General features: G+C 39.9%; 3 protein-coding genes across 4 annotated transcripts in view; 2 read left to right on the plus strand and 1 right to left on the minus strand.

Moving 5' to 3' along the window:
- Positions 1-27,672, plus strand: part of rpl15 (ribosomal protein L15) — a 345,074-nt gene that overhangs the window by 190,325 nt on the left and 127,077 nt on the right. The window lies entirely within an intron of this gene.
- On the minus strand, positions 10,525-20,942 carry sf3a3 (splicing factor 3a, subunit 3). Its single transcript, XM_022191884.2, has 17 exons — positions 20,711-20,942; positions 20,558-20,605; positions 19,627-19,679; positions 19,290-19,395; positions 19,124-19,196; positions 16,805-16,896; positions 16,615-16,697; positions 16,339-16,477; positions 16,177-16,245; positions 15,992-16,059; positions 13,205-13,312; positions 13,039-13,108; positions 12,722-12,886; positions 11,476-11,586; positions 11,074-11,164; positions 10,912-10,967; positions 10,525-10,824 (listed from the first exon to the last, which is right to left on the minus strand). The coding sequence occupies exons 1-17, from the start codon at positions 20,804-20,806 to the stop codon at positions 10,747-10,749; spliced, it is 1,506 nt and encodes a 501-aa protein (XP_022047576.1). The 5' UTR covers positions 20,807-20,942; the 3' UTR covers positions 10,525-10,746.
- ube2e1 (ubiquitin-conjugating enzyme E2E 1) overlaps positions 23,010-27,672 on the plus strand; it is a 122,050-nt gene continuing 117,387 nt past the window's right edge. For both annotated transcript variants that reach the window (XM_051955285.1, XM_051955284.1), the window contains exon 1: positions 23,010-23,156. The gene's annotated coding sequence lies outside the window, so the exon portion shown is untranslated. The remainder of the gene's footprint in view (positions 23,157-27,672) is intronic.

The following is a 27,672-nucleotide window of genomic DNA, read 5'->3' on the forward strand; positions in this document are numbered from 1 at the left end:
TACATACCTATATACAGGTATGTACAACCTGGATTGTGGTTGCATATTTTGGTCAGCTGGGAGGCTGTCCAGTCTTGTCAGTAATTAAATCTTATGTTTTGCAGCTGATTCCAACAGTTGAATCTGCATCAGCATGACAGATCTGTACTTCTGGGCATTCTGTGCAGATGGAAAGTAAAACAGGAAGTAAAGGTTAAGGAGTTTGAGTAAACACCCCTAAGCACGCTTGCTGTTGACACTGTGCAAACACCTAGACATTTCAAGCTCTTCTAATCAGAATGTGCTTTAATACATTCATAAACCCTAGGAGCAGCTTTCACTGTGCAGATGAGGGGTGGCATACTTCTGTGTAATTTACCAGTGAAGCCTGAGTAAGTGCTTCAATGCCAGGCAGTTGGAAGTGGAACACATCAGGCATAGTGAACTGACCAGTGCCCATGGAGCCTGGCTTCAGCCTTCATGTGAATGAGAAATCACTGGAGCAAAGCTGATCCCTCAGGACACTCTAATGCCACGCTTTAATGCCTCTGCCCCCATAAAGCCTGTGCCCATGAAAATGACATGTTAGTACCAGACTGCTGGCAGCCTACTTACAAATGTCAAGCCTTGGAGCAGCAATCATTACTAATCTACAGTTTTGGATTTGAAAGGCAAGTGCAGAGTGTTTTTCTTAGAATTCTTCCATAGAGGAGCCACGGAAGTAGAACTGAGATAACTACGTTGAGCTATGCTATGCAAAAACCCAAACTAACAATGTTATCCTGGAAGAACTCTGGATGCAATATTTGCTGTTTCCTTCACAGCTCCTATTACTAAATGGCATATTTTCAGTATCACTTGTGGCAAGGCACTGGACAGCGATGCCCGTTGATCATTTCAACACTTCCATCCAAACTGAAGTGACTTGACAAATGTTGGATGAAGGCCCATGGGCCAAAATTTGTGGGCTTTTGTGATGTTCAGAACATTTCCTGGATGGATTAACATAAATTTTAGTCGGCATTCCTGCTTCTCAGATGAATTACATTCTAAGGATTTTTTGATTTAACGTCATTGGTAAGCTGACTACTGTCAAGATTCTTGAAATGAGTTGTAAAACTGGCATCCCTATCAGCTACACTTTGTGTTTACTGCTAATTAGGCAAATACTAAGACAACTAGATAGACAGATAGACAGATAGATAGATAGATAGATAGATAGATAGATAGATAGATAGATAGATAGATAGATAGATAGATAGATAGATAGATAGATAGATAGATAGATAGATAGATAGATAGATATTGACTAAGGTGGTGTTGTAACTAAATTAGCACTGTAGTGGAACACACAGTGTGAGCTCCTTGTTTCCCTTCCCATGCAGAGATGTGAGTCTAATAAAGCAAGCTTATGTATGTACGGACATAGACAACCTTGTGATATGGATACAGAAAGTAATAATGGTGACAATAGCTCCACCACAGGATCTAAGATAAGCCAACTCAGCTAAGCCGTGTTTTGATAGGGTGAAATGATTGAACACCCCATAAAAGCTAATATGCGAACCTCAGTTCTTATTATTTTGTCAAAGCATAATATACTATGCGAGGTGTTTACTATTATTATCATTTTCACAATTCTAACGTGCTGACAGTTTTACAAGCAAATGTGGCAATTGTGTTTATGTGCAAAGAAAGAAAACATGATGCAAGCTTTTATTTTAATATGCGACCATATGTTTCAAGCAGAAAAATATCAGGTAAGGACTTTCAGGCACCAATTAAACATCTGCTGCAAGACAAGTCATTAATCACAGCAGTTCTCCCTGTTTAGAATAACCTCATTGCAAAACGGTTATTTATTTCAGGCTCTGTGTGTGTGTGTGTGTGTGGGGGGGGGTATTGGCTTATACTGTTATCTTTGCAATGACCAATTTCCACTTAAAACCATTGTCATGACAGCATTTCTGCACCTGTATTAATATTTAGATTTTTGCACACAAATTCCACACACCTAATAACATTATACATTTTGCTCCCATAGCATAACATTTTGACTACTAACAGGTGAAGTGAATATCAATGATTACCTCTTCATCATGGCACCTATTAGTGGGTTTGATATACTAGGCAGCAAGTGAACATTTTGTCCTCAAATTTGATGTATGAAAAGGTAGAAAAATGGGCAAACGTAAGGATTTGAGCGAGTTTGACAAAGACCAAATTGTGATGGCTAGATGACTGGGTCAGAGTATCTCCAAAACTTAAAAAAATAGATTGTTTACTTGACTACTACTAGTGTTTCAGTGTAAGTAAGCAGCAGTTTATTGCCGTTGCTGTCTAAGGTAGAACTGGTTTTAACCATAAGAGAAATCTCTTCATAGCACCTCTAAAAAAATGGGATATTCTCCATTTACAGACTCCAGTATTGAGTTTGTTTCAACACAAGTCATCCTCTTCAACATCTTCTTCTGTAAAAACGCAGCAATAGAGCACACATATTTAGAACATCATTCTGCAAGTACTACCATGGCATCATAACTAGTTGTATATGCATATATGCAATACATTCTTTAAGACCTTCCTTTTTGCATTTTGTTTTCCATAATAACTCTGCATTCACATGCAAGAGCCCCATCTGGTGGAGTTTACAAGCCATATGGAAACTATTTAAACACTGATCAACACCTACATGTTGGATAAAAGGCAGTGCAGCTCATCAGTCCACCCTCTGTTCTGCTTTAAAAAAAATCACTGGAATGAAGACTAGGAAATGACACAGTCAAAAGTCACATCAATATTTGCAATGGTACATTGAATATAGGGGGCAACTACAACCTCCTTTGTCTTGCAGTGATAAGAAATTAACATGTTAGTGGTCTATTGCCTTTGTCTGCCTTTAAAGGTATGTCCTCATTCAATCCTGACAGTGTAATACAATAAGAGGGACTTAAACCTTAAATTTAACTGTAAAAAGGGGGTCAACTCTTTTTAAATACACTTTATCATGCATTATGATCACAATAAGTTCTAACTTTCTAAAAACATTGTAATACTATCACAGCTGCCATAAAAATATATGGCTCCAAATGATAATCTGAAATGATAACCTCAATTTCCCCCAAAAGGATGAATAAAGTATCTATCTATCTACACACGTGGACAAAATTGTTGGTACCCCTCAGTTAAAGAAGGAAAAACCCACAATTCTCACTGAAATCACTTGAAACTCACAAAAGTAACAATAAATAAAAATTTATTGAAAATTAAATAATCAAAATCAGCCATCACTTTTGAATTGTTGATTAACATAATTATTTAAAAAAACAAACTAATGAAATAGGGCTGGACAAAAATGATGGTACCCATAACTTAATATTTTGTTGCACAACCTTTTGAGGCAATCACTGCAATTAAACGATTTCTGTATTTGTCAATGAGCGTTCTGCAGCTGTCAACAGGTATTTTGGCCCACTCCTCATGAGCAAACAGCTCCAGTTGTCTCAGGTTTGATGGGTGTCTTCTTCAAATGGCATGTTTCAGCTCCTTCCACATATGTTCAATGGGATTCAGATCTGGGCTCATAGAAGGCCACTTTAGAATAGTCCAACGCTTTTCTCTCAGCCATTCTTGGGTGTTTTTGGCTGTGTGTTTTGGATCGTTGTCCTGTTGGAAGACCCATGACCTGCGACTGAGACCAAGCTTTCTGACACTAGGCAGCACATTTCTCTCCAGAATGCCTTGATAGTCTTCAGATTTCATCGTACCTTGCACACTTTCAAGACACCCTGTGCCAGATGCAGCAAAGCAGCCCCAAAACATTACTGAGCCTCCTCCATGTTTCACCGTAGGGACAGTGTTCTTTTCTTCGTATGCTTGGTTTTTGAGTCTATGAACATAGAGTTGATGTGCCTTACCAAAAAGCTCCAGTTTGGTCTCATCTGTCCAAAGGACATTCTCCCAGAAGCTTTGTGGCTTGTCAACATGCATTTTTGCAAATTCCAGTCTGGCTTTTTTATGAGTTTTTTTCAGCAGTGGTGTCCTCCTTGGTCGTCTCCCATGAAGTCCACTTTGGCTCAAACAACGACGAATGGTGCGATCTGACACTGATGTACTTTGGCCTTGGAGTTCACCTTTAATTTCTTTGGAGGTTGCTCTGGGCTCTTTGGATACAATTCCAACGATCCGTCTCTTCAATTTGTCATCAATTTTCCTCTTGCGGCCACGTCCAGGGAGGTTGGCTGCTGTCCCGTGGGTCTTGAACTTCTGAATAATATGAGCCACTGTTGTCACAGGAACTTCAAGCTGTTTAGAGATGGTCTTATAGCCTTTACCTTTAAGATGTTTGTCTATAATTTTTTTTCGGATGTCCTGGGACAATTCTCTCCTTCGCTTTCTGTTGTCCATGTTCAGTGTGGTACACACCTTTTCACCAAACAGCAGGGTGACTACTTGTCTCCCTTTAAATAGGCAGACTGACTGATTATGAGTTTGGAAACACCTGTGATGTCAATTAAATGACACACCTGAGTTAATCATGTCACTCTGGTCAAATAGTTTTCAATCTTTTATAGAGGTACCATCATTTTTGTCCAGGCCTGTTTCATTAGTTTGTTTTTTTAAATAATTATGTTAATCAACAATTCAAAAGTAATGGCTGTTTTTGATTATTTAATTTTCAATAAATTTTTATTTATTGTTACTTTTGTGAGTTTCAAGTGATTTCAGTGAGAATTGTGGGTTTTTCCTTCTTTAACTGAGGGGTACCAACAATTTTGTCCACGTGTCTATCTATCTATCTATCTATCTATCTATCTATCTATCTATCTATCTATCTATCTATCTATCTATCTATCTATCTATCTATCTATCTATCTATCTATCTATCTATCTATACCATCCAGCCAGCCAGCAAACCTGTCTACATGTAAACTTTTTCAGAAACCAACAACATCTTTCAGATAACCATATGGTCTGAGAGAATCATCATCAGAAATCTGCCAAGTTTTCATGTAAGCCTGAAAATAATCAGAGATATAAAAACGTTTACAAGCAGGATAGATTCTTCAGTGTAACATGAAGAAGACATATTTTAACTGTATTTTTAGACCGGCAAGCAGACTGAAGCAGATGAGTGGCAGAGACCATATTAACTCTTTAGTACGTAGAAGCAGGGTTGAAATGACTCTTAGGTGGATTTGATCAACTCATTACAGGATTGTTCAGTGAAACCTGCAGCCATTGTTCACCTGTTAGAAATATGTTCGTGCCTCAGGTTTCTAGCAGAGCATTGTTCATAAGAACTAAGTGAAAGTGTCAGAAATCAGATCATTATTCTGAACAAAGAGAGACTTTCTTAGAGGCAAAATCATGGCCGGACTGACAGTTTCTAAGGGGGTGGTGTATGACAGCCAAAGATATTTCAGACACCTGGATCAGTTGTAACCAAAACAGGATCAGTCAGACTAAAAGTCAGCACACCATCTGAAGATCAGTGCATCAAGTTTGCTACTCTGAAGCTGGACACCTGCAGTGAATCGAGTCAACCCCGACCAAGCAGAAGTAGAAGTCTATTGTTCAGACATGCTCCACCCTCTGGTTAGGATCTTTGTGCAGAAGGATTCATCCTGCAGCAGGGATATGCTGCACACCTCACTATTAACTATAACCAACTGAGTGTAAGATTGTCTGTGTGATTTTCCTCACAATGCAACATCTTGAGCTCATTAGAAGCCAATAATTTAATGACAAATACTGTAACATCACTTAAATTTTATGTTAGTGATCACTTGAATCATTGTGGGAGGTATTTTTGTCTGCAGTTGGTAAAAAAATGACATGGTCCCCCTTCCCAGCTACTACTGCTTAGGTGCAGATAATTCACAAACAGTCTAGAATACACACTGAAGCTGAGATGTGTCACATCATCCAGTCCCACACAAACCTGGAAACATGACTCATCATTGACGAATAGATCCTGTGTAATACTTTTAGAAATCTCCACCCTGAGCATCTTTTCTAGTCATTCTACAAAGCTTGTCTGATGACACTCATCAGCGGTGGCATCTTCTCTTTAAAAACTTAATGAGGTACCTTGTGCAGGATCATAATAAAGCGAAAATGAGACTCTGAATTTGTTCTGTCAGATGTTCTCATGTTCAAGCTGCAAAAACAGACAATCTGCTATCTTCATAAAATCCCTCAGGCAGATACTGATGAGTGGGGTTTCGGTAAAAGGGCTCATTTAAAGTGCTGACTGAACAGAAGAAATGCTTGGGTTAAAATCTTTGTTGCAAAAGCAGAGGACAGCAGAGACTGACTGAGGGAAGACATTCAGACAAATAAAGCTGACTGACAGCCAAATAATACATTTCCATTGAGAGGGTTCCAAACTTGTGTATGTTGCACAGGAAAAAACTCTCCTGTTTACAGCCCAACATTCAGCAGATGGTCTAGTGGCTTTCCAATTGTGTGGAGGATATGCCTCGTCTGCTGGCACAACAAAACTCTGAATTGCGTTTCAAGGTAGAGGAGTCTTCATGGGTACATTCTGTTCCAAGGAACTGCAACCTTGTTCAAATTCAACAAAGTTTAATTGAATGAGCAACGGTGTAATTTTATTTTATAAGTCCTGGGTCTGTTTGTCATTATCTTCAATACCCAAGAGGATCCAGTAGTCCTGAATGCACATCATGTCTTATTATATGCTCACAATGGAGGGAGAATGTAAACGTTGAAGGGAATGTGTTCTTTGTCAACAAGAGGAACAAGTTAAAGAGAAAGGAGTGTAAAAGAGTTAAAAATAACCTGCAGATCAGCTGTTTGCTGCTGCCACGGTTTGTTATCTTTCGTCTGACGGTCATCGACCCATTTTTACTGAATTGTGAATTGGCAGAGCAAAATGCAGAGAAGAACACTATTCTTTCTTTCGAGGCTGCTCTGTTCAGCTCAGGTGGTGTTACTCTCGTGCTCTCTCATAAATTTGGACATGAAAATATGATTAAAGTTGGATGTATGATGTAGAAACGTGTGGATTATGCCAAAGCTGCTGAAAAACAAAGAAGCAGCCCCAGTCTGTTTTATGTCGGGAGGTGCTCAGTAATGAAAGCACAGAATGTTTACACATTGGACAGGCATCTCCAAACAAAGTGTTCAACATTGAAGCAGGTCAAAAGAATCTTTCCTTTGAAAACATATGACTTAAATAAAGGTGTTGTTTGTTTCATGTGTGTGTTAATTAGCTTACATGACTCTTCTCTGTTATCTTGCTACTTCCATTTTTCACTGGGTGAAGGTTAGGATCAGCTGTGATGGAAGTTGTACCTGGGATTTCAACACATCGAATACTTGCTTTAAAGAGTTTAAAAAGCACTTAGCTTCCACTGTTTTAGATACAACAATGCAATTTATGCTACAGCTTTAGGAGTGAAAAAGCTAAGCCACTGCACAAAGGGATGAATCTCCTTCTGTGGATCAGAGATGGATGCTGGCTCCTCTGCAGGAATGCATAGATTTATGTCCTGTTGCTTGAACTCAGGACAATAACATCCATCAAAGGTGAAAGACTCGTCCCATTTCACAATGATAAACTTCTCTGAGTCGAGCTCCTTCATCATTTTATGAATCAGCTCTCTCTGGATCACATAAAACGCTATTGGGAGATTTAATGTGAATGCAGTGTGTTTTTGAATTATTGCGCAACTGAAATGTTGTTGAATGTATTGTAATTGTGTTGCACCTCTTCCTCTGTCTCTTCAGTGCATCTCTGGCTTTTGAAGACATTTAAAGCCACTGTTTAACTGGTGTCTTCTTGCAGTGGAAGACTGCTCCATAGGAGCTCCAGGAGATACAGCATCTTGTAGTGTGAGGAGGTGGAGGTCCCCAACATAACAGTATGTAAAGAGTGCCTTGTTACAAAGCGGTCATTGATTTTACCTATTAGGAAATGTCATGTTTAGCTCCATATATTGGTTTGAGGGTGATTCTGAGCAGAGCTGGGCCTCTTCTTTCTCATTTCAGTGCACTATTAATCATGCATAGCTCTGCAGGAATGATGCATTGCTGCTTCTGTGACATCAAAATCATGCCATCTAATTTAATTCATGCACGGACTGCTTACAAGTAATTACAGTCATTACTGCTGAGCACAGCAAGCAGAAAAATGAGCCTTCTCAGGATAAAAAGCCCATTTCTCTTTCCCTCAGAATCAAAAATGTCACTCAGACTAATGTGAAACTGCCTGAACCAGACAATCAAGGTCCCTCTTTGTTTGCTTCACCTGTAAACAAATTAAATATTCACTAGAGGCCCTAGGGGGCTGTGGGAGCAGATAATGAGCTAATTTATCTGAGTTTGGTATTCGGTGAAATGCGAAGATGTCAGCCAGTTCAGGATTCACCAGGTGAGGCTGCCAGAATTTGTGCCAAAATTTAAATTCCTGGTGATTTGTCGCTTCTTATTTTATGACACATCAGTTACTATCATAGACCATGAATTTCAGTGATAGCAGAATTCAGAGCCCTTCTTAAATAAAAGTACAAATAGAACAACAAAATATTTCATTACAAGTTAAAGCCCTGCATTCAGCATCCTTCTGAAGTAAAAGTACGAAATCAGAAAAAAATAAAGTACAGGACAATGTTAACAGTTTACTCTAGAAGACTGTTTTTTTCCCGGTTTTCTTCAGAATGTAAAATACAGAGATATAGATTTATATCGATTTTGATTACAGGTTTCTATGACAACATGTTGAATTTAGAGGGAGTTGAAAAAGCAGAAGCTTCTTCAGTAGCAGTTAGTCTTCTTCTGCGAGTCTCTACTGGCTTTGCACTCCTGAATTTGGGCAGTTTATCCCAATCGTCATGACAGATCCTCTCAAGCTCTGTGAGATTGGATGGGAAGCATCTGTGAACTGCCATCTATATGCCTCTCCATACATTTTCTATGGGGTTTAAGTGTGGGCTTTTGGCTGGGCAAGAACAGAAAGTTGTCCTGAAGAAACTCCAGGGTTGTCATGCCCCAAGATGAACTGTTGCCCCAGCTGCAGGGCTCTGCAGGTCTTCTTCATGGGTATCTGTGTATTTGGCTGCATTCATCCTTCCCTTAGTTCTGACCAGTTTGCCTATGTCTGTCTGAGGAGCAGCCCCACAGTATGATGTTGCCACCACCATGCATCACTGTAGGGATGGTGCTAGCAAGTAATGAGTGGCACCTTTTGTTTGTCAAACAGCACTTGGAGCTTTGCCAAAAGAGTCAGAAAAAGATGGCGTGTCTTACCCAGGCCTTGTCCACACACACACACAGGTATTTTCTAGTAAGTACCTTCATCTGTGTGTCTTGGCTTTTTGTCCAAATGCAATTGGAATTTTAGGTCACTGAAATTGGAACTCTGCAGTGTTAAGATATAGACAAGGAAAGCTGAGTTTCTGACATCTTACTACTTTATACAAGGTAATTTTTGTGCAGTGGCGGATGTGGCCAAAATAGTGTTGGTGCTAACCTTGCTATAAGAACTTTTTCCAGATTTACACATGAATGCAGTTGTTGTTCCTCTGCACTGAAGAACAGAGGTGTCACAATCAGCATGACTGCCCTCTTCGTCAACGCATCATCGTCTGAACCCTATTAGAAGTAACGATAGCTTTCTCTGAAGGCTTCCATTCACCAACAAGTCTTTGGGGTTCAGCTCTTGAGGTGAAAAAACATCTTTAAAAATACTCTACCATTCAAAAGTTTGAAGTCACCCAGACAATTTGTTTTCCGTGAAAGCTCACATTCTTATTCCTGTGCTGACAAAATTGCACAAAGGTTTTCTAATCATCAATTAGCCTTTCAACACCATTAGCTAACACAATGTAGCATTAGAACACAGGAGTGATGGTTGCTGGAAATGTTCCTCTGTACCTCTATGTAGATATGTCACAAAAAAATCAGCCGTTTCCAGCTAGAATAGTCATTTTGAACATTCACAATCTGTAGATTGTATTTCTGATTAATGTTATCTTCATTGAAAAACTGCTTTTCTTTCAAGAATAAGGACATTTCTAAGTGACCCTAAATATTTGAACGCTATCATGCGTGAATTGTTAGTTTTTGACAGGTTTTCCAATCTCTGCTGAGGACTTCAGAAGCCCCATAGAGTGATATATCTCAGTGTTAAACTATCATATACTGTTCTAAGTCAATGGCGCCAATAAATTGAAGTGCACTTCTGCATAGCTGCCTGTACACAGCAAGTTAAATCAGAATCCTTCTCAACAGCACTGGAAAGACAATACACTTAGATTTATTCAAGTACTGTTACCGAAGCACCTTTCTACATGTTTCAGAGCTGTACATACACACATGATCTGCTAATATAAATTGTAAGATTGCAGCACGCACATTTTGATAATACTTTCATCAGAAGAACTCTGAATGCAAGAATCAGCTGTTAGGCTGCTGTCTGTGTGCTTCTCCTAAGTAAAGGCTCTGAATAGAAACACACTCACCAGCAGGGCACAGAGCGTTGATTTAACAAAGAGGTAATGAAAACAAACAGCACAGTGACAAAAGTACTCTGTTTATTATAATGATCAATAGTTGCCACATTACAAAGTTTTGAAAGGAAGAAATGGAGGGAGAGACACAGTCTGTAAAACATTACTACTTACAAATAAAAAGAGAAACATGAGCAAATGTGTGATAAAAAATATAATCAGTTTTAAAGGAGGCTACTTAAATGTTACGCCTTTTTCATTTTTTGTGTCGCTCGGTCACGTCATCCACCTACAACAAGCCTTGTCGCTTCAGATCCTCGTAGGTCTTCTTATTGACGACATTTCCACTGGAGTCCTCATACTCTTCCTGAAAATCGAAAAGGAAGGGATGCGCAGATGCATAACCTCCAGAAAGCATTTTGTCCTATATTAGTTATTCAGACTGTGTACTAACCTCTGTGTCTGGCTGCCACCGCTCTGATGCCTTCTGGGACTTCAGCTTTGCCCACACTGGAGTTAACAAGCAGCATCAAATGGATCATTAAAAACCAGCGTCACAGATACATTAACGTCCACAAAAAAGTTACTGTCATGACCAGATGGAGGGAGGACTTACAAGAGACGGCATCCTCGATCTGTGTGACATTGGCGAAATGAGCGGTGTTGGGGATTCCCAGACAGCGCATACCGTGGGCATGCCTCCACTCCTACAAACAGAATCACAAAAAACACACATTTAATCGTCCTCTCTAACACCGAGTCATTATACACGTCTTACACATCCTTTGAGGCCAAATGAAGGCTTTCGCTGCCACCTAAATGTCTGTGCTGGGTTGGTGATAAATATTTGATGAGTCTTTGACACTTCCTAATTCTTATTCCAAATTGTGACGTGAATGTGTATAATCCTGTCTGTTACATCTATATTTGTGCAGTCACGGAAAGGGAATCTATTTTATAACAGACATTTAATCTCAAAAAGACTTGCTAGTGTCAATGAAATAAAACAACAACATACTGCAAAGTGTCTCTGGAAGGCTTTGGGTCCTCTGTAAGTGTAGTTTCCACAGATTTCACAGTTGTAGTTGATGTTCAGCCCATGGAGTTTATAGAGCCAGTATGGGATTGGCTGGAGGGAATAAAACAGCAGTCAGCAAACACACATGAAGTTCAACCTGGTAAATAAAGTGTGTGCAGCACACACAAACAGAGGACTGTGTGTAAAAAGACAGATGGCACTGAATATTGGCTCTTACTGCAGTTCAAAGTGCCAAACTACTGACACCTTCCAACTGAGCTGTGAATAAAACATAACTCGTTGGGCTTTCTCATATGGATGTGGATCATTGTCTGACTAACATAGAAAGGTGTGCGACAGTGTACAGCTTTTTGATTTAAAGACAGAACACAGGATGCTTCCATATAAATGAACGGCTGTTAAATTCTAACTCATGCCAAACGAGATCACACAACGGTGCTGAAGCCTATTAGCACCAAGTAAATCTCACTGTATTTCCAAGGATATCACAGTTTTAAATCTGGTTTCTGTGGCAATGTGCACAGGCAATTTTACATCAGACAGCAATGGCTGACTTTCCAGAGCTGAAGACAGAAGCAAGCGCGGAAATGGAGTAGTCCTTTTTGTATTTTCTATTTAGTCAAAATACTTTTAAAAATAAACACTTAAAGACACTTTACAATCCCCAATGTTCTAAAAAAAAAAAGCTTATTAATGTAACCGAGTTAGTTATATGATTTGGTCAACCACAAGGCATTTAAGCAACTTCAATTCCTGCAAAAGAATACGCACTACAGTTGTTTACAATAAAAAAATTAAACGTTTGATGTTCTCTCTGTAATTCCATGACTTTCCTTGATCTGTTAGATTACTGCCGTGGCACCGTAGCAGCATTGTTCCGAGGTCTGCATTTTCACATTAGGCCAGATGCTACAGGACGCCTCCAGAGGTCCAGTGTCTATGGACTGACAGGTCACAGCCCTGAAGCATGACTGGGTTTTAATGTTGGCTGAACAGTTCATATCATAATGTGTTGACAGCATTTATGCGAGTACTCTTGCTGCGGCTTACTGTTTTAAAGCTAAACACACTAACCTGAAGCGTCTTACAGCTGGAAGAAAACAGCCTCTCTGCAGTCATGCCCAGCATGTCAGAAGACTTCATGAACTTCAAACGTTATTTGGAATGTTGCATGTGTGTGCTGTGCAGGGGAAGTGATCATTTTTTGACAATATGGTAGCTTTACCTTGCCGTCCCAGCCCAGTGGCAAGTTCTTAGGGTTGTAGATGATCTCGTTGTCTTCATCTTCGCTCTCACTCTCGCTGAGCTGTTCTTCCTCCTCCTCTTCACGCTCCTCTCCGGTTCTGGCCTGCTTCCTCTGCACGTTCTCATGAGTCAGCTGCCTCTGCTCCTGTAGCCGCCCACCATACCCACAGCTGTTAATAAAACTTTCATACCTGAGCTTATACTGGCCACAGCAAGTTGGGCAACATTTTTTATAAAAGGCTGGATCAAACCCTTCGAGTGCGAATTCCAGCAGCAGCTGATTATCCAATGACTCACCCCGAGGATCTCCACATATTCATAGACTTGAGCTTCCAGGAAGGCAATCTCCTTGTTACGCTCCGTATCTCTGTAGGAGTGACGGATGGAAATTGTTAGGAATTATATAATGAACACTATCATAAGACACTGTCAGTGTTCGACTAAAATTATTACACCCACTTACTTTTTAGGGCCTTTGGCTTTAGGATTCTTGGCAAACAGTGATGGGTCCAGCAATTCCAGGGATTTGCCTTTAGTGCTGAAGAGCCTCTGAGCTCTCTCCTCCAGAGTTCTGTCCACGCACACAGTGAAGAATAAACAGAGGACCAAATTCATAACATGCAGAATGTGCGCTAACAGTGAGACTAATAATTATTCCCAGATATGAATAACTGCTCCCCCATTCTGAATGAGTCGAAATGAATCCTGATACATACAGATCCATGTGCTGTGTTTAAACACTTGTCATCAGACCAGCTGTTCCCAAACTGGGCGCCATGACACCTTGGGGTGTCATAAGGATCAGGAGAAGCTGCAATAAGATCAGTTTTTCTCTCCCAATACACTATAAGGTGACATTTGCCCGAACTGAATTTTTAAAGTGTGCTTTCAAGAACATCAAAATGGAGAAAATCGGTAAGCACTACACACACTGTTAAATGTGGCAGAGCGCAGGGTTGCCTGTTGTCATAGTAACCCAATTTGCCCCATGTATTTTCCAGATGCAGAAAGAATACAATGAAAGACTTGTGACTGCAAACACAGATAAAATACTTTTTAGATGCATCTGACCTCTGCACAGTCGGAGACAACTGAAACCAACTTCACTGAGGCTAAACCTAACATTAATAAAGGGAGCTTGAAGAAAATTAAAAGCAAGATGTGAAATATTATCCTTTTCTTTAGCCAGTACAGACAATGAAGACCTCAGGTGACAGAAGCAGGGATTCTGGACAAATGAAGTGGAAATGTTAACCAAACTTTAACAGAAATGTTTCCATGTGCCTCTGTTGGGCAAATACTGGGAGTTAGTTTGTTGAGATAAACAGCTGGTGGTGCTCATTCTCGAGTTGGTGCCTTTAAACCATAGCAAAAGAAGATTTCACAACAAAAAGATGCAGCTGGAAGAGCTCAAGTCAAACGGAGAAGTGTGGCATTCCCAAAATGTTTCTACATTCTTTTTCAGTTTGTTTCATGTGTTACTTTGAGGAAGGTTAGTTCCTCATCATGAAACATAGATGTGAGGTTTTCGTCTGCAGCCTGCCCTCGTCTCTCCAGTGTAGCGGAAGCTTCAGTGGATGTTTAGGTCAAAAGCTTCGTGACCGTCATCATTTATTCACAACAGAGACATTCGTGGCTTCTGCATCCCCTGCACTGACTGATAAGGCTTTTAAAGTTGAGGTGTATGCGGCTCTACTCTTACTACAAAAAGGTACGCATCACTCTGCTGGGTAGACTGTTGCACTGACCCTCGTATCAAGCACAGAAAATACACAGGGCTCCTATGGAGCTGCTGGATACAGATTGGACTGTGGCATCATGTCAGGGATTTTTTTCTGAAGTGTGTGGAACACAGTGGGCAGACATAAGACAGGATTTCTGAAAAATGTTGAACTTCCAACTGTGTTTGGGCACTGACAGAATTAAATTTTAAAATACGGCCTTCATCCTGCAGTTTTGTCCTCTTCCTTCTGCACTCTGACCCTTTCCCACCAGATGAGGACAGGCTTATTCATGCACTTCCAACAAGGAAAATCTAATCAAGTGAAAAGTCAACATTAATTGCTGGACTTGAGTTTCTAATGCCTGAAATGGAGCCGGATACTTCAGAGGTCTAGCTTACTCTGACACCACTTAAAACAGTGAGCTGCTTTAGAATTAAACCAGCTTAAAATCTGTTAAGTGAGCAAGCACCAACTATTCAATCACAGAAAACTGCAGAAAATGTCACCATCTCAGGATAGCTTAGAACTTTCTGCATTTCCACTCAGGGAAAAATACGTACAAACTAAAAATGTGCAGATGGAAACAACTAGTGCCTGTGTTCTATCTGTACATCTAAGCCAATCTGACTTTGACTGGAACAAAAAAAATACATTTACAAATTACAAAACGCAACTTTAATTTGCCAGCCTGTTTACGTTCACTATTTTTCAGCAAATCTCCACAGCTAACAGCTTTAAGATTGAACACAGCCCTAAATGATCAGTTTAAACGTGTCCTATATGTGCTATGCATATGGTCACAATGAACAGAAAAAAAGCTCTGGACATGCACTAAAAAGCAGATGAAGCTAAAAATCCTAATCAGACACTTCTATCGCTTGACGAGACACATTGGATTATAATTTGTGCAGCGTGCATAGGTGTTCAGTGGTCACCTAAACACACATTTAACTAAACATCACTTTGCTTTCATACAGCTGCACCACAAGTCCCACATGTCTACTGCAACACTGGCTGTATTTCTAATCAATCAAATCATGAAAGGCAATTAATCAATTGATACAAAATCACTAAGACCCATTAATCGCCGTGTCTTCATAACCTGAGTTTTAAAGAACCATGGAAGGTCTGTAACTTGAAAGACGTTTCCGATTTATGCCATCCTTTACGTGTGTTACTTGTAGTATAGTAAGTGGGGCTGTGGTGCTGGTAACTGAAGGAAAGAAGAGATGGAATCAATGGATTTCAACCTTTGCAGTTTTCTACTCTTTGTATCGTTAAACTCCTTATTTTTCTGTAAATTTCTTTCATTATTTTTTCCTGCACAGTTTGCTGAATCTCCATTTTTGCCCAACACCATGGCTGTTGTTGCCATAACTGAGACTTAAATTTCCGTCCTCAACGTTTGGAAGCTGTCAGTGCGATTAAGTGGATGTCATACAGGGTGTAAGTTTAGTAGTTTCAACCACCACTGAAACAGAACTAATATTACTGCAGCTTTACTGTTCTTTGTTCTGCATGCTCACCCTCCACACTTCAATCCTAACGCCATCAGAGCAGACTTCAGTCTGTCCAGACCCAAAGAGGCCAACTCCTGTGTTAAAGAGCAAAAGGAAAACATATGAGTAAAAGCACGAACAAGCTAACATAATGTTAATATTAAATGCTAAATGTTTAGGCATGAGGTTGTTTTCTTTATTTGTTTTTTTACCTCCCAAGAAGAAAAGGCAGAGAGGTCCAGATGAGCTCCGGCATGTGTCAAAGCACTACTTGTCTCTTTCTACAGTCCAATGAAAAATTTAAAAACAAGGTGAGACATCAGATCACAAAATCCAGACTGTCATTGCATGTTTGCCCTTTGATGAGAACTTACAGGCCAGCCAGGAAATGTACCATTGTCCCATTTTTTCTCAAAGTCTGTCAGTACTTTTCCGTAGAGTTCGTTCTGGTCCAGCAGAGGTTTGACCCGGTCTGTGTACTCCTGCAGGTACTCCAGCACCATTTCCAAATATCTGCACGATCAATGACACACATTAGCATCTATATTGATGAGGAGGATGACTACTGTCTCATCTTTACAGGTGAATAAACTTCCAAACTAAAGTTCTACATGGTCAGTTTTAAGTGGGAACTAGCAGAATGTACCTACCTTTTGTATTCAGCATTTTTCCTGTCCTTGGGGATGTCGAACAGCTGGTCAAACGAAGACAGGTAGGTGATATACTCCAGTTTCTGTAAAGAGAGATGGCACAGAGAAGACTCAGAAAAACACCGGCTCCAGTCTGGATTTTCATTCTTCGCTTATGAGTAAGATTTATCAGACTTTAAAGGGTTCTAACCTCAGCTCCTTTCAAGTTGATGTACTTCAGGTAGCAGTCATGGAGATCAAGGTAGCGGCCGTATCCTTCCTCATCAGTGAACTCCACCATGTCTGTGGAGGACACGCAGATATTTCTCAGCGATGCATTTCAGAGCCGTGTGTTAAACAACTAAGAATGATCTGCAGAGCTAACCAGCAACAGAGGGCCAGGCTCAAATACACAAAAAAACCTCCTCAGCAGTAATGTGTCAGAAAAATATGGAGTCACTAGAACTCTAGGACATATGAGAGAAATAATACCAGTGAGCTACCACTGAATGAAGGCTCTACTGGGAGTATTTTAATTGTTGAGTACTTTGTGTGCAATATATTCAGCTTTTTCTCCAGTGAGTTGTTGTCCCACAGATATGGATGGATTCTAACTCCACCATCTAAAACTACAGCTGGTGATGGTAGTCAGCAGTCTCATCATGAGCCGACTTTATGGCGTCCTTGTCCTGCTCTGCAGACTCTATGAGCTTGGCGTAGCAGCACATGAACCAATTCTCCACCTGCTGCCTGTTCTGGTTAGAGTGGCCTCCCAGCTCACAGCAGATATCTTGCTGAGCAGAACAAAGACCACCGACATTAGCTGACAGACTCATTGAACAGGCGACTGAATGACACTGGCTGTCACTATAGTGACCTGGTCACCTTTCCAGTAGGGAAACATGAGACAAAATGGGCTGGGACTAAGTGCTGACTAACAACTGAACTTAAATTCCTATAAACAGTGCTTGTAGTGATGTGATGTGTACGACTCTTCAGAAACATGCTCATATTATATGGTCAATCGAGAACGTAAGATCATACAGCCTTGCCCTAGCTTTTACAGTTTACTGAAGTCAAATCTGAATGTGTTTCACCTGTCTTAATGTCCATTATTATTTCAGTTTATTTTTTATTCTTGAGTAAACATATTTCAGTGCTTTCATCTTGACAGGATGCTGCACATGAGGGTCTCATCTGTTACAGTAAGACTCACTATTTACACACTTGGACCAACATTTGAGTTTTTGTCTCTGTTGTCCTGATAAAGCATCACTCATAAACCCTGGTTCAATACTCAACTTCATGACAGTCTCGCACTATGGAGTGAACTCCTGAGTGTCTAGAATATAGGGAAGAGTGAATGAATGAACAAGGGATTACTTCTGGACACAGCTTCTGAGCTCTCAATCTCATGGTTGGTCAACTCATAATTCAGGATTAAGTCCAGAGTTTGCTAAATCAGCTTTTTGGAACATCCCTCAACAGCGTTCACCTTGTGTTTTTAACCAACAGCACCCTCCCCACACTGCAGACATTCTCTCGGGGTTACTGAATAGCCAAGAGGCATATTGTCACATAGCAGTCAGTTGAGTCAACATAATGTTCAATCACACTAACTGATGAAGCACAAGGAATACAAAAACAGGACACCAAGTGACCTGAGGAGGTGAAGCACTCCTAAAAGTTTGATAAATAACAAGCATCTGTAACATTTTTACCAATAGGTTGGATTCAGTCAACTATAACCTAGCTTCATCACAACTATGTGAATTATTCTCTGCTTTAAGCTCAGATGTACTGAAAGTAAATCAGAATTTCAGAACTGCTGATGGACTTTGCAGGCCTCAGAAAACTATGTTGCTACCAAAGTTGTAGTTGTAGCTTGAAACAGGATAAGAAATGGAATTTTGCCACACATCATTTGTACATAAATGAGACAATTTAATAACTACAAATGCATAAGTCCAAAAGACTAAATAACAAGATTTTCTCCAAAAAAGAAGGCAAGTTAGCCACTTTATCACATTTGTCAGTTACACAGAAAATGTACTTTAGCTAAAGAATTGCTCTGAATTTCTTCAAAGCTATTCAGGCTGTAATTCCATGAGAATAGACTGCTGTGTCAATCACTGCAGCTCGAGACTGACTTAATACAGAAAAAAAATAATACCATAGAATTGCAGGTTTCCTCTTGTAATTGTCTTTAGCACCGCGGGCAGAAACTGTTACTTGTCACTGTCTCTATGCAAATTTTAGGCAGTGTAGCTTTGTGATTACATTCTGTGAGTTTCCCCACTGACTGCCATCATTCTTATTGCTGCAACAACTTTCTTTCACCACAGGCATCAGTTGATTCCTTTTATCTTCTGATCTGGATCTATTCATGGTGTATTAGAGTGGCTACATTGCTTCAGCCCCCTCTCTGATTGTTAACACGGCTGGGCTGGAGATTGTTTTTTTTCTGATGTGAGACAAACTCTACCACAGATGAAATGATAAGAAATGTTTGAGCTGGATTTGGACTTACTCTGAGCCTCCTCACTGGGGTTGTCTCTGGCTTTCATCAGCTCCTCAAACTCTGCAGACATGGGGATGGAAATCTACCGAAAATACATGAAAACACTGTCACTGAGATTCTGTTTTACAAAGTTTATATAATGTCTCGCTTGACTATTTATAATGAGGTTAAATACCTCATTTGGGTGCTTCCTGTGAAACTCCTTTATCTGTTTCAGTCTATTGTAGAACTCTGCAAACTCATTTGGTCCCGAGATCGCAGCAAGTTCATCCCTCCTCATTCTGTCCAACCGAATCCAAGAATCCACAACAAGCACAGAAATAATGAGTATACACTACATTTCTGATTTAATAAGGAAAAACAAAGAACTACACAAATCATTGTAAGTGACACATTAGTGACAAATTTCAAAGAACAGGCATTTCGTAAAAAAGACAAATCCTTCCAACACATGTACATGGGTGAAGGCAAGTATGATTGTTTAGTTGGTCACTTAAAAAAACAACACGTACCCATCTTTGTCTTCGTAGGAGTCTCTGAGATTTGCACTCACTTCCATATACCTCTGTCAGAAGACAAACTGACCATCAGACCAGCAATGCACAATATATCGTTCCAACACAACAAAATACACATGCGCAAAACTCACCCTACTCGAAGTGCAATGTGAAGTAAAGCAAGTCAACTCAAATACATCATGTTAAGACTTTTTTTCTTTGCTTGTTACAAAAAGAAAACTGGGATGGCTCTCACTTCCATGAATAATCCACAACAGAAGTCTATCGGATAATACTCTGGATGCCAATTTCTTTCTTCAAAACTTTATTCCCAACACACAAAACTAATACAATGTTTTTTTTGTTTGTTTTACTTTGTTTCCAAAGTTGAACATTAACAATAGCAGTAAACCCCATTTATAGTCAATCCTGAATTCCTGGTTTTTTTTTGTATGAAGAAACTGTATTTCCAAAAACATTTTCTGACATCTGCTCCTTCAACTTCCAACTTCTGTGTCAGTTCTAAAATGTGGCTGCTGTACAGTGGGCATATTTTAATGGGAGTAACTAATACATTTGTTGCAACGTTCATCCTTTAGGACTTAAATGCATCACTGTATGCGGATGTTCCAACATACTCTACTAATACAAGCTTAAGTGAACTCGTAAAGCTAATTTCGATAACTGGAATACCGAGTACATTTAAGAAAGATTTTGTAATGCAATTTAACAGGGGCACTATCTCTTTGACGGTGTTACTTGGGTGAATGTAGTTACATTGCTCAGGTCTTCTCTTACCGTAGATACTTTGAGTAACAATGTATTGGTCACCTTAAAATATTACCAACATGGTACCTGTAGCTCTATAAACGTTACAATCTATAACCAATGATAACACTAGCCACCTGGTGTTAGCCGTTGATAGTAATTCAAAATTGCTACTTACATCCAGCATCGCTCTTGTTCGATGGTCAGAGTTAATTTGTTCCCGCAGCTGAAACAAGATTTGAAGAAAATCGTTTGCTCATTTTAATGTATGTTTGCAATAAAAATAAGCATTAAGTTTAAGCTAATGCTAGCATAAAGCGACAGTGCTCACCGTGGACTTCTTGTGTAACATTTCTTTTGTTTTGGCATCCATTAGCCTCTCTTTCTCTTCGTGGTAGCGACGCTGTTGCTCTAAAATAGTCTCCATTGTTTAGAAATGTGTCGTTTATTTACTGAAGAAAAAATAATGCTGCTAAGTGCTAACAAGTTAGCATAAAATGAACGAAAGTAGCAGACGCGCCGTATCCGCTACGTTTGTTGTCAATGGCGCATGTTGAAGAGCTAACGTCCGTCATTTTACCAACGTCACAGAAACATCGACAAAAAAAAGGTTCCGCAGTGGTGACGCGGTCGGCACGAATAATGGACAATTAATAACAATAATTAAATTATTTAATTAGACATATAGTAAAAGAAAAGCTACAGATAATCACAGATTTGCACATTTTGAAGGAAAAAGCTTTCATTTTGTCATTTATACATAATGGGTTACAGCATTTTCAAATCTAACTGCTTTACTAACTCATTTAAAGTACTAACTGGTATCAATGTTTTGATGATTTGAATAATGAGCTACATCAGTCGTGCATCAAAGCTCAGACTTCATTAACAACTCAGCTACTGTAATAGGGCTCCGTGCATATCACGACCAGCACTTTTAATCATTCAGATCAAGGAAATTGCTTCTGAAATCTTAATGCACACTTTTCAGACGGGATGGACTGGCAGCATGCTCCCTGTTCTCGTCTTTTGCACTTCCTTTGTAGTCTACACTATCATCAAAGCCTGCCATAACGCTTCACGGAGCACACAGCGCGCACTCGCGGGGGAGCGCGCACGGAGGTCTGTTCTGTGAAGCTTCTATTATAAAGAAAGGTACCGGAAGTGAAGATCTTCTCCCAACAAATAAAAGATTTATCAGACAGTTGGCGAAAATGAGACAAGATAAGATAAGATAAGATAAGATAAGATAAGATAAGATAAGATAAGATAAGATAAGATAAGATAAGATAAGATAAGATAAGATAAGATAATCATTTATTGATCCCCAGAGGGGAAATTCAGGTATTGCAGCAGCACAGGGCAAGTATAAGGATACAAGGGTAACACAGGACAAGTACAAGGAATACAAGGGTAATTACACATAGTTTTTAGGACAAACCAAGGGTGACATATAATAAACAAAACAAATGGGGAAACAATAAACTGACCAGTAGCAAGGCAGAGCAAGGGTCACTGAAGACAGAATATATTAATAACTATTTACAGGAGCATTAAAATAAATTCTAATATTGCATCTTCATAAGCAAAGACTAAATAAAAGAAGAAGGTGAGAAGTGTCAGTGGAAATTTGATGGAGATAAAATACAACATTGTAAGTCAAAAGCATTGGAATTAACGTGCATCCATCCATTCTCTATACACCGCTTTATCCTCACGAGGGTCGCAGGGGGTGCTGGAGCCCATCTCAGCTGACGGCGAAGGCAGGGGACACCCTGGACAGGTCGCCAGGTTGTCGCAGGGCTATATATACAGACAAACAATCATACTCACACCTATGGGCAATTTAGAGTCATCAATTAACCTCAGCATATTTTTGGACTGTGGGAGGAAGCCGGAGTACCCGGAGAAAACCCACGCATGCACAGGGAGAACATGCAAACTCCATGCAGCAAGATCTCAGGCCGGGATTTGAACTGGGATCTTCTTGCTGCAAGGCGAAAGTGCTAACCACTAGGTCACTGCTCAGCCCTAGAAAAATATAGCAAAATTATTAATTAATTCAAAGCAATTTCAAAGTTAACTACTGAAACATAACAGCTGAAATACTTAATTTCACTTAACAATATCACTTACAATATTCCTTTCTTATTCTGTGTTCAATGTCAGTTTCGGCATAGAGTGCAACGTTTCAATTTACTGTGCAATATTTCATTTCCGTGTGCAATATTACACTATGAAATGCAATGCTGCTTTATTACTTCAGTAACATTGACTACTCAAATTTCTGTCTATTTTTTCTTTGCAGATTTTTTTTGCTTGCTTGTTTTTACTTTCAGCAACGTGCATTTATATCTTTGTTTTTCAATTAATCACTGCATCTGTTCTCATGTTATTGCATTTTTTTCTCAGCAATATTTGGCGCAAGTATTTCCTTTCTAATTAAGGCACTCCTGTCTTGTCTTATCTTACTGCACAAATATCTCTGCAAGTCACAGGAGATTTTTTTTTTACTTGATTGTGTTGTGTGGTTAGTGGTTCTTTTGAAAAGCAAATAAAGCTTTTTTTTTCATCCAGGCTTTTATTCTCCTAGATCTGGTCAGACCCTGAGCGGTGGCTGCTGCTGCCTTGACAGCGGCGGCTCGGCACATTCTCCAGCAGTCAGTCACAGCAGCGGACGGTGAGCAGCGGACGGCCAGTGCTGCGAATTTACGGAATAAACAGTGGGCATTAGAACACGTTTCTGCCGCCGCCGTGCTTCCAGCCTGCTTAGGAAGGTGAGTCGGCCGTATTCCCGTCTAAATACGCAACTCTGGAAAGGGAACGGTGGGTTATTGCGTTATCTTCTGGAGGAGGGGGCGGTGGCTGGGGAGGAGAGGGGGGCATCCATTCTGTCTTTTGTGCTGGAACGGATTCGGCAGTGGTCACTGTGAGCGCCGATACTGGAGGAGCCGCGAGCCGGCGTACCGTCCAGCTTCACCTCGTTCTGCCTATTTACAGACATTTCAGTGCCAGCCTGTTAACTCCTGATACCCGGCCAAACACAGCGGGGCTCGTCCAGCACTCATTTGGTACCGAGCAGTTTCCCCGAACCTCGTCTCAAAATATGAGACATTATAAACCTGCTCCTCCGTGCGTGTGTGTGTGTACGTCATAGGAATTACGGGATTTTAAAAGCCCTTTTAAAGTTGCTAGCGGCCACGTATTAATTCGGTGTACACCCAATGCACCTAACTGCTCTAAATCACATTTAACTTTAAGTAATGGCTCCCCAGGTAGTCCCACGGTCTCCTCCACTCTCATATGTTAACCTAGCTAACAGTAGGAAATGTGAAAGTGGGAATTCCCTTCTTACAAGAGCTGGTTTGTTTACTACAATAAACAATATACCAAAGAAAGGGCTTAAAATTGAGTAAATATCGATGTGTTAGCCGAAGAATAAGGTACAATGTATCTAGCTGCCTCCTGTTTAAAGGGAATGTGACACGTTGCTTTGCACACAGGAGAACGGTATGTATGGGGACCGTGGCGTCTCTCCTGGGTGTGATTTGTCTGCACACTTGCTCAATAACACAATTTGGGAAGCCTCTCCGATGCTGATAGTTCACGCTTGAGGTGTTGTGACAGTTTCACACTTGCAGGGGAGAAAACATCTGCCCCCGATCTCTTGTGGCAAGAGCCCAAGGTGATCCGCTGCCTCTGTTTTTAACTTTCACCGGGTTTGTCCTCACCTGACGAGTGGAAACATTCCACAAGAAGTCAGCAGCTCGCCCCGAGAGGATCCGGTGCAACCTTTGAAACGATGCCTCCTTCTGCATCATCCCGGCCATATAATCCTCCAATTATCTTCATATCAGCTCTACACCAAATGCAAGTTAATTGCATCAGATAACCCGTGTGCTGCGGCTGTTTGTCAAATGTCAGCAGCAGAGTCCGCTTGCCAAAGCCCCTGTCATGTTTATTGAACAGTCTGTCCTTACTTCTGTCCAATTTGATATTCATTTCAGCGAGCAGCCGAAAATGCCCTCACAGCCATTCATCTCGATCATACATTTTTCATGCCAGATCTGGGAATGTAAATAGAGGCATTCACCTTGAGCCTCACTCACACACAGAGATGGAGGAGCTGGATATAGCCAACGTGACCTTGTAGGTGTCTTTTGTTATTGAGACTATTAGATGTTCAACTTAGCTCAATCTGAAGATGAGGAGTAATATATCCAAGTTCTATATTTAATGCATTAAACTCTGAAGCTCCAAATATACCTTTTATAGGAGATACAGGATCGTTCTAGTCGAGCAGTCAGTAGTGAACTGATTACTTTATCTTAGTACCCTAATGGAAGGAAAATGACAAATATTGACATTCCAGCCGCTCTAAGTAGAGCTCTTTGCCATTTGTTTCACTTTAGCAGCAAATTCAAAGATTAAATGATTATCAACACTGTTCCAAATTAATTTTCTGCAGATTGACAAATTTTCAAGACTCAAAACTCGGCATAATATGAGGTTTAATAATGGTAATTTGTTCAAATCTGTGCTCGTTGACCTACATCCAGTTATTGAGCAGCCATTACCCCAAGTCCATAGAAAAATTTATCTCAATATACAAAGATGCTGAGTAAATTATGCAGCCCATGGACTGCATAAAAGAGATGCATTGGTGAAAGAAACATCTTGGAGAAAAAAAACATTGGCATCCTGTTATTGCAGTCCATGTTTTAACTGATTTATGTGAGCTTTAACATGTGACACTTGCATAAAAACGTGGCTGAACTATTTCAAAATCCAAATCGTTATGAAAAAAAATGCAATGAGCAAATCGCAAAGGGTTGCGAGCAGAAACAATGAGACCAATGCTTTTCAGGGCCCGTTGATCAATCTGTACTGTGTGCTGTCGTGTGACAGACATAAGCTCAGTCTCACTGTTTCATACTTCAGCTTCAGCTTTGTTGTCATTCAGCAATGCATGTAGTACACCGTTAAACGAAATGACGTTTCTCTCATCCGTTTCACAGTGCAGAAATAAAAATGTCAATACAAGAGTCCCAAAAAAATTGATATCATTTCTCAGGCCAATAATTTTGGCAATTCTTGTTGAAATAACTTCAAATTTTCACAGAAAGTATAGAACCAGATCAAGATTTTATTTTTAGTGTTTTGTTTTTGTTCCGTTTTCAGGTTGAGCCATGCCGTTCACTCCCAAAGAGAAGTCATTTTGCGTTTTGGAATATGCTGATGTTGATGATGGTCTACCAGATCCTTTAGCTCTGCATAAGCATCCTTCCTCTTCAGATTTTTGGTACCAAGTCCAAATTTGTTTGCCAGTTGGTGAAGTTTTTTCCAAATTTTGCATTGAAGACGCCCTGCACAGTCTTGGGTGACTGTGTGCGAGCGTATTCCAAGACGCAGAATGACTTCTCCTTGGGAGTGAACGGCACGGATCAACCTGAAACCCGAACAAAATAAAACATTAAATATAAAATCTTGATCTATTTCTATACATTCTGGGAAAATTTGAGGTTATTTAAAGTAGAATTGCCAAAATTATTGGCCTGCGAAATGATGTCAGAATTTTTTGGGACACCCTGTACTATAAAACATTAAGAATGAATTTAAGGTATATTATAAAACACGAGCATACATCAGACACAATCATGCTCGCCTCTGGGGTGACAATGGGTGAAATAATGCAGCTGCAGTAATCTATTATTGTGCACAGTATAATATACATGAGTCCTGAATGATGAGTTATTATGCTGATTATACATTGTATAGTGTAGGTGACAAGTATACATGCTATAGAATATAATTCTACATACTACAGCCTAAGTGGTAGCAATGCGTGGTAAAAAGTATAAATATCTGTGATACAGTAAATACTAAATTTTACAGTGGAAGTGGTAGTTAACACGGTAGGTATGTAATCACTCATAGAACAGTGTAACAAAGTCTGTAGTAGTTGTGTACATAAAATCATGTACGTATATAACGTGCATATATAATAATAATAGCTACACTTCATATGTTTTACAGTTCATCTGACCCAGAGCTTAAACTGTCATGTCAGTGGTTTTACAAACTCATGGTGCTCTTCCTGACAGTCACACTATCAATGGCATCTCATATGATAATACTCCATCACAGAGTTTACATCTGTTACACTGGATACACTATACTGCAAATCAAAGTGCAATCACAATGTCTGTCAGAAAAATCGCGAATAGAAATTTTCCCCAAATCTGCCATGCATAATTACGGATCATTCATAAGAATCTCTCATCAAGAATTCCATCTAAGGGCTCCATAGATGTGAAAATGTCTTGCTTTTACCTTTTAATGCTGTTGCTGAATCTCTCCAGAGCTGTGAGTTTCCCGGTCTATATTTCTATAATGGCTCCATGTTTTTTCAGAGGAATGGACTTCTTTACAGTCACCTGGCATTCAACAGCTTTCTTTAAGAAGCTCTGTATGCACATTTTAGCAAACCATGTATTAATATTAGAGTTGTAATGGTGAACAAAATTCGCTGTTATGTCTGTATTTCAGTTCAAGATGCACATTTTTGGAATAGCCAAGAAATGCATAAAGAAGCATTTTGTATTTTATTTTCAAAAAGTCACTCAAACGCTGCATACTCAAGACTTCAGACTACATTTATGTAAATGACTGTAAACAGGAATAAAGCTGCAAATAATGTTTTGAAGCCATTCTTTGTGATGAGGATGATTTAGGACTTAAAAGTTTGTTCAAAGAAAATGGCTATTCTTTGGTTATTTTTTGAGCAGTTCTTCTTATCTTCTCTAACTTCTCTTTGCTTTGCTTTGCTGCTGCCTGGCACTAAAGCGCTACATAGAGGGGGTTGCTCTGCCAGCCTCATATCTGTCACAGCACACGATAAATTTCTTGTCGACTTGATATGGCTTTTTAAATGATGCTCCAACTGCGAAAGCACTGTTCTCAGTCGGGCTTTGACCACACCCTTTGCAATGAATGCAATGCATAACGTTGGTAGTTTTACCATATCTCAGTGTTTCCCACAGGTTGAGAATCTAAATGTGGTTTTGGGTGCATCTGCATGCAGAGACTTTAACAGTTTAGCGGAAGAGAGTATAACCCAGGTTGGCCTCGGTTCAGTAAAAATGTCACAGCAGCAAAAAAACACTTGAGGTTCAGAGGGTTAAGGGATTAGTAAACAATTAGTCGAGCACCTGTTTGCTTCTGGGTAAGGGCTGTCATGTTTAGTCACAGAAATACAATATACGAGAGCATACAGGTGTTAGTTGTTACACA

This window comes from Acanthochromis polyacanthus, chromosome 11, assembly GCF_021347895.1.
Source record: "Acanthochromis polyacanthus isolate Apoly-LR-REF ecotype Palm Island chromosome 11, KAUST_Apoly_ChrSc, whole genome shotgun sequence".
In the NCBI taxonomy this organism is placed as follows: Eukaryota; Metazoa; Chordata; class Actinopteri; family Pomacentridae; genus Acanthochromis; species Acanthochromis polyacanthus.

What these genes read in the sequence shown, in the direction of transcription:
- sf3a3 (XM_022191884.2), bottom strand. Translation starts at nt 20,806, where the DNA reads ATGGAGACTATTTTAGAGCAACAGCGTCGCTACCACGAAGAGAAAGAG. An exon ending in GAACAAGAGCGATGCTGGAT is followed by an intron (nt 19,680 to 20,557) that starts GTAAGTAGCAAT and finishes GTCTTCTGACAG; the next exon opens with AGGTATATGGAAGTGAGTGC. An exon ending in CTGCCTTTTCTTCTTGGGAG is followed by an intron (nt 16,060 to 16,176) that starts GTAAAAAAACAA and finishes TCTTTAACACAG; the next exon opens with GAGTTGGCCTCTTTGGGTCT.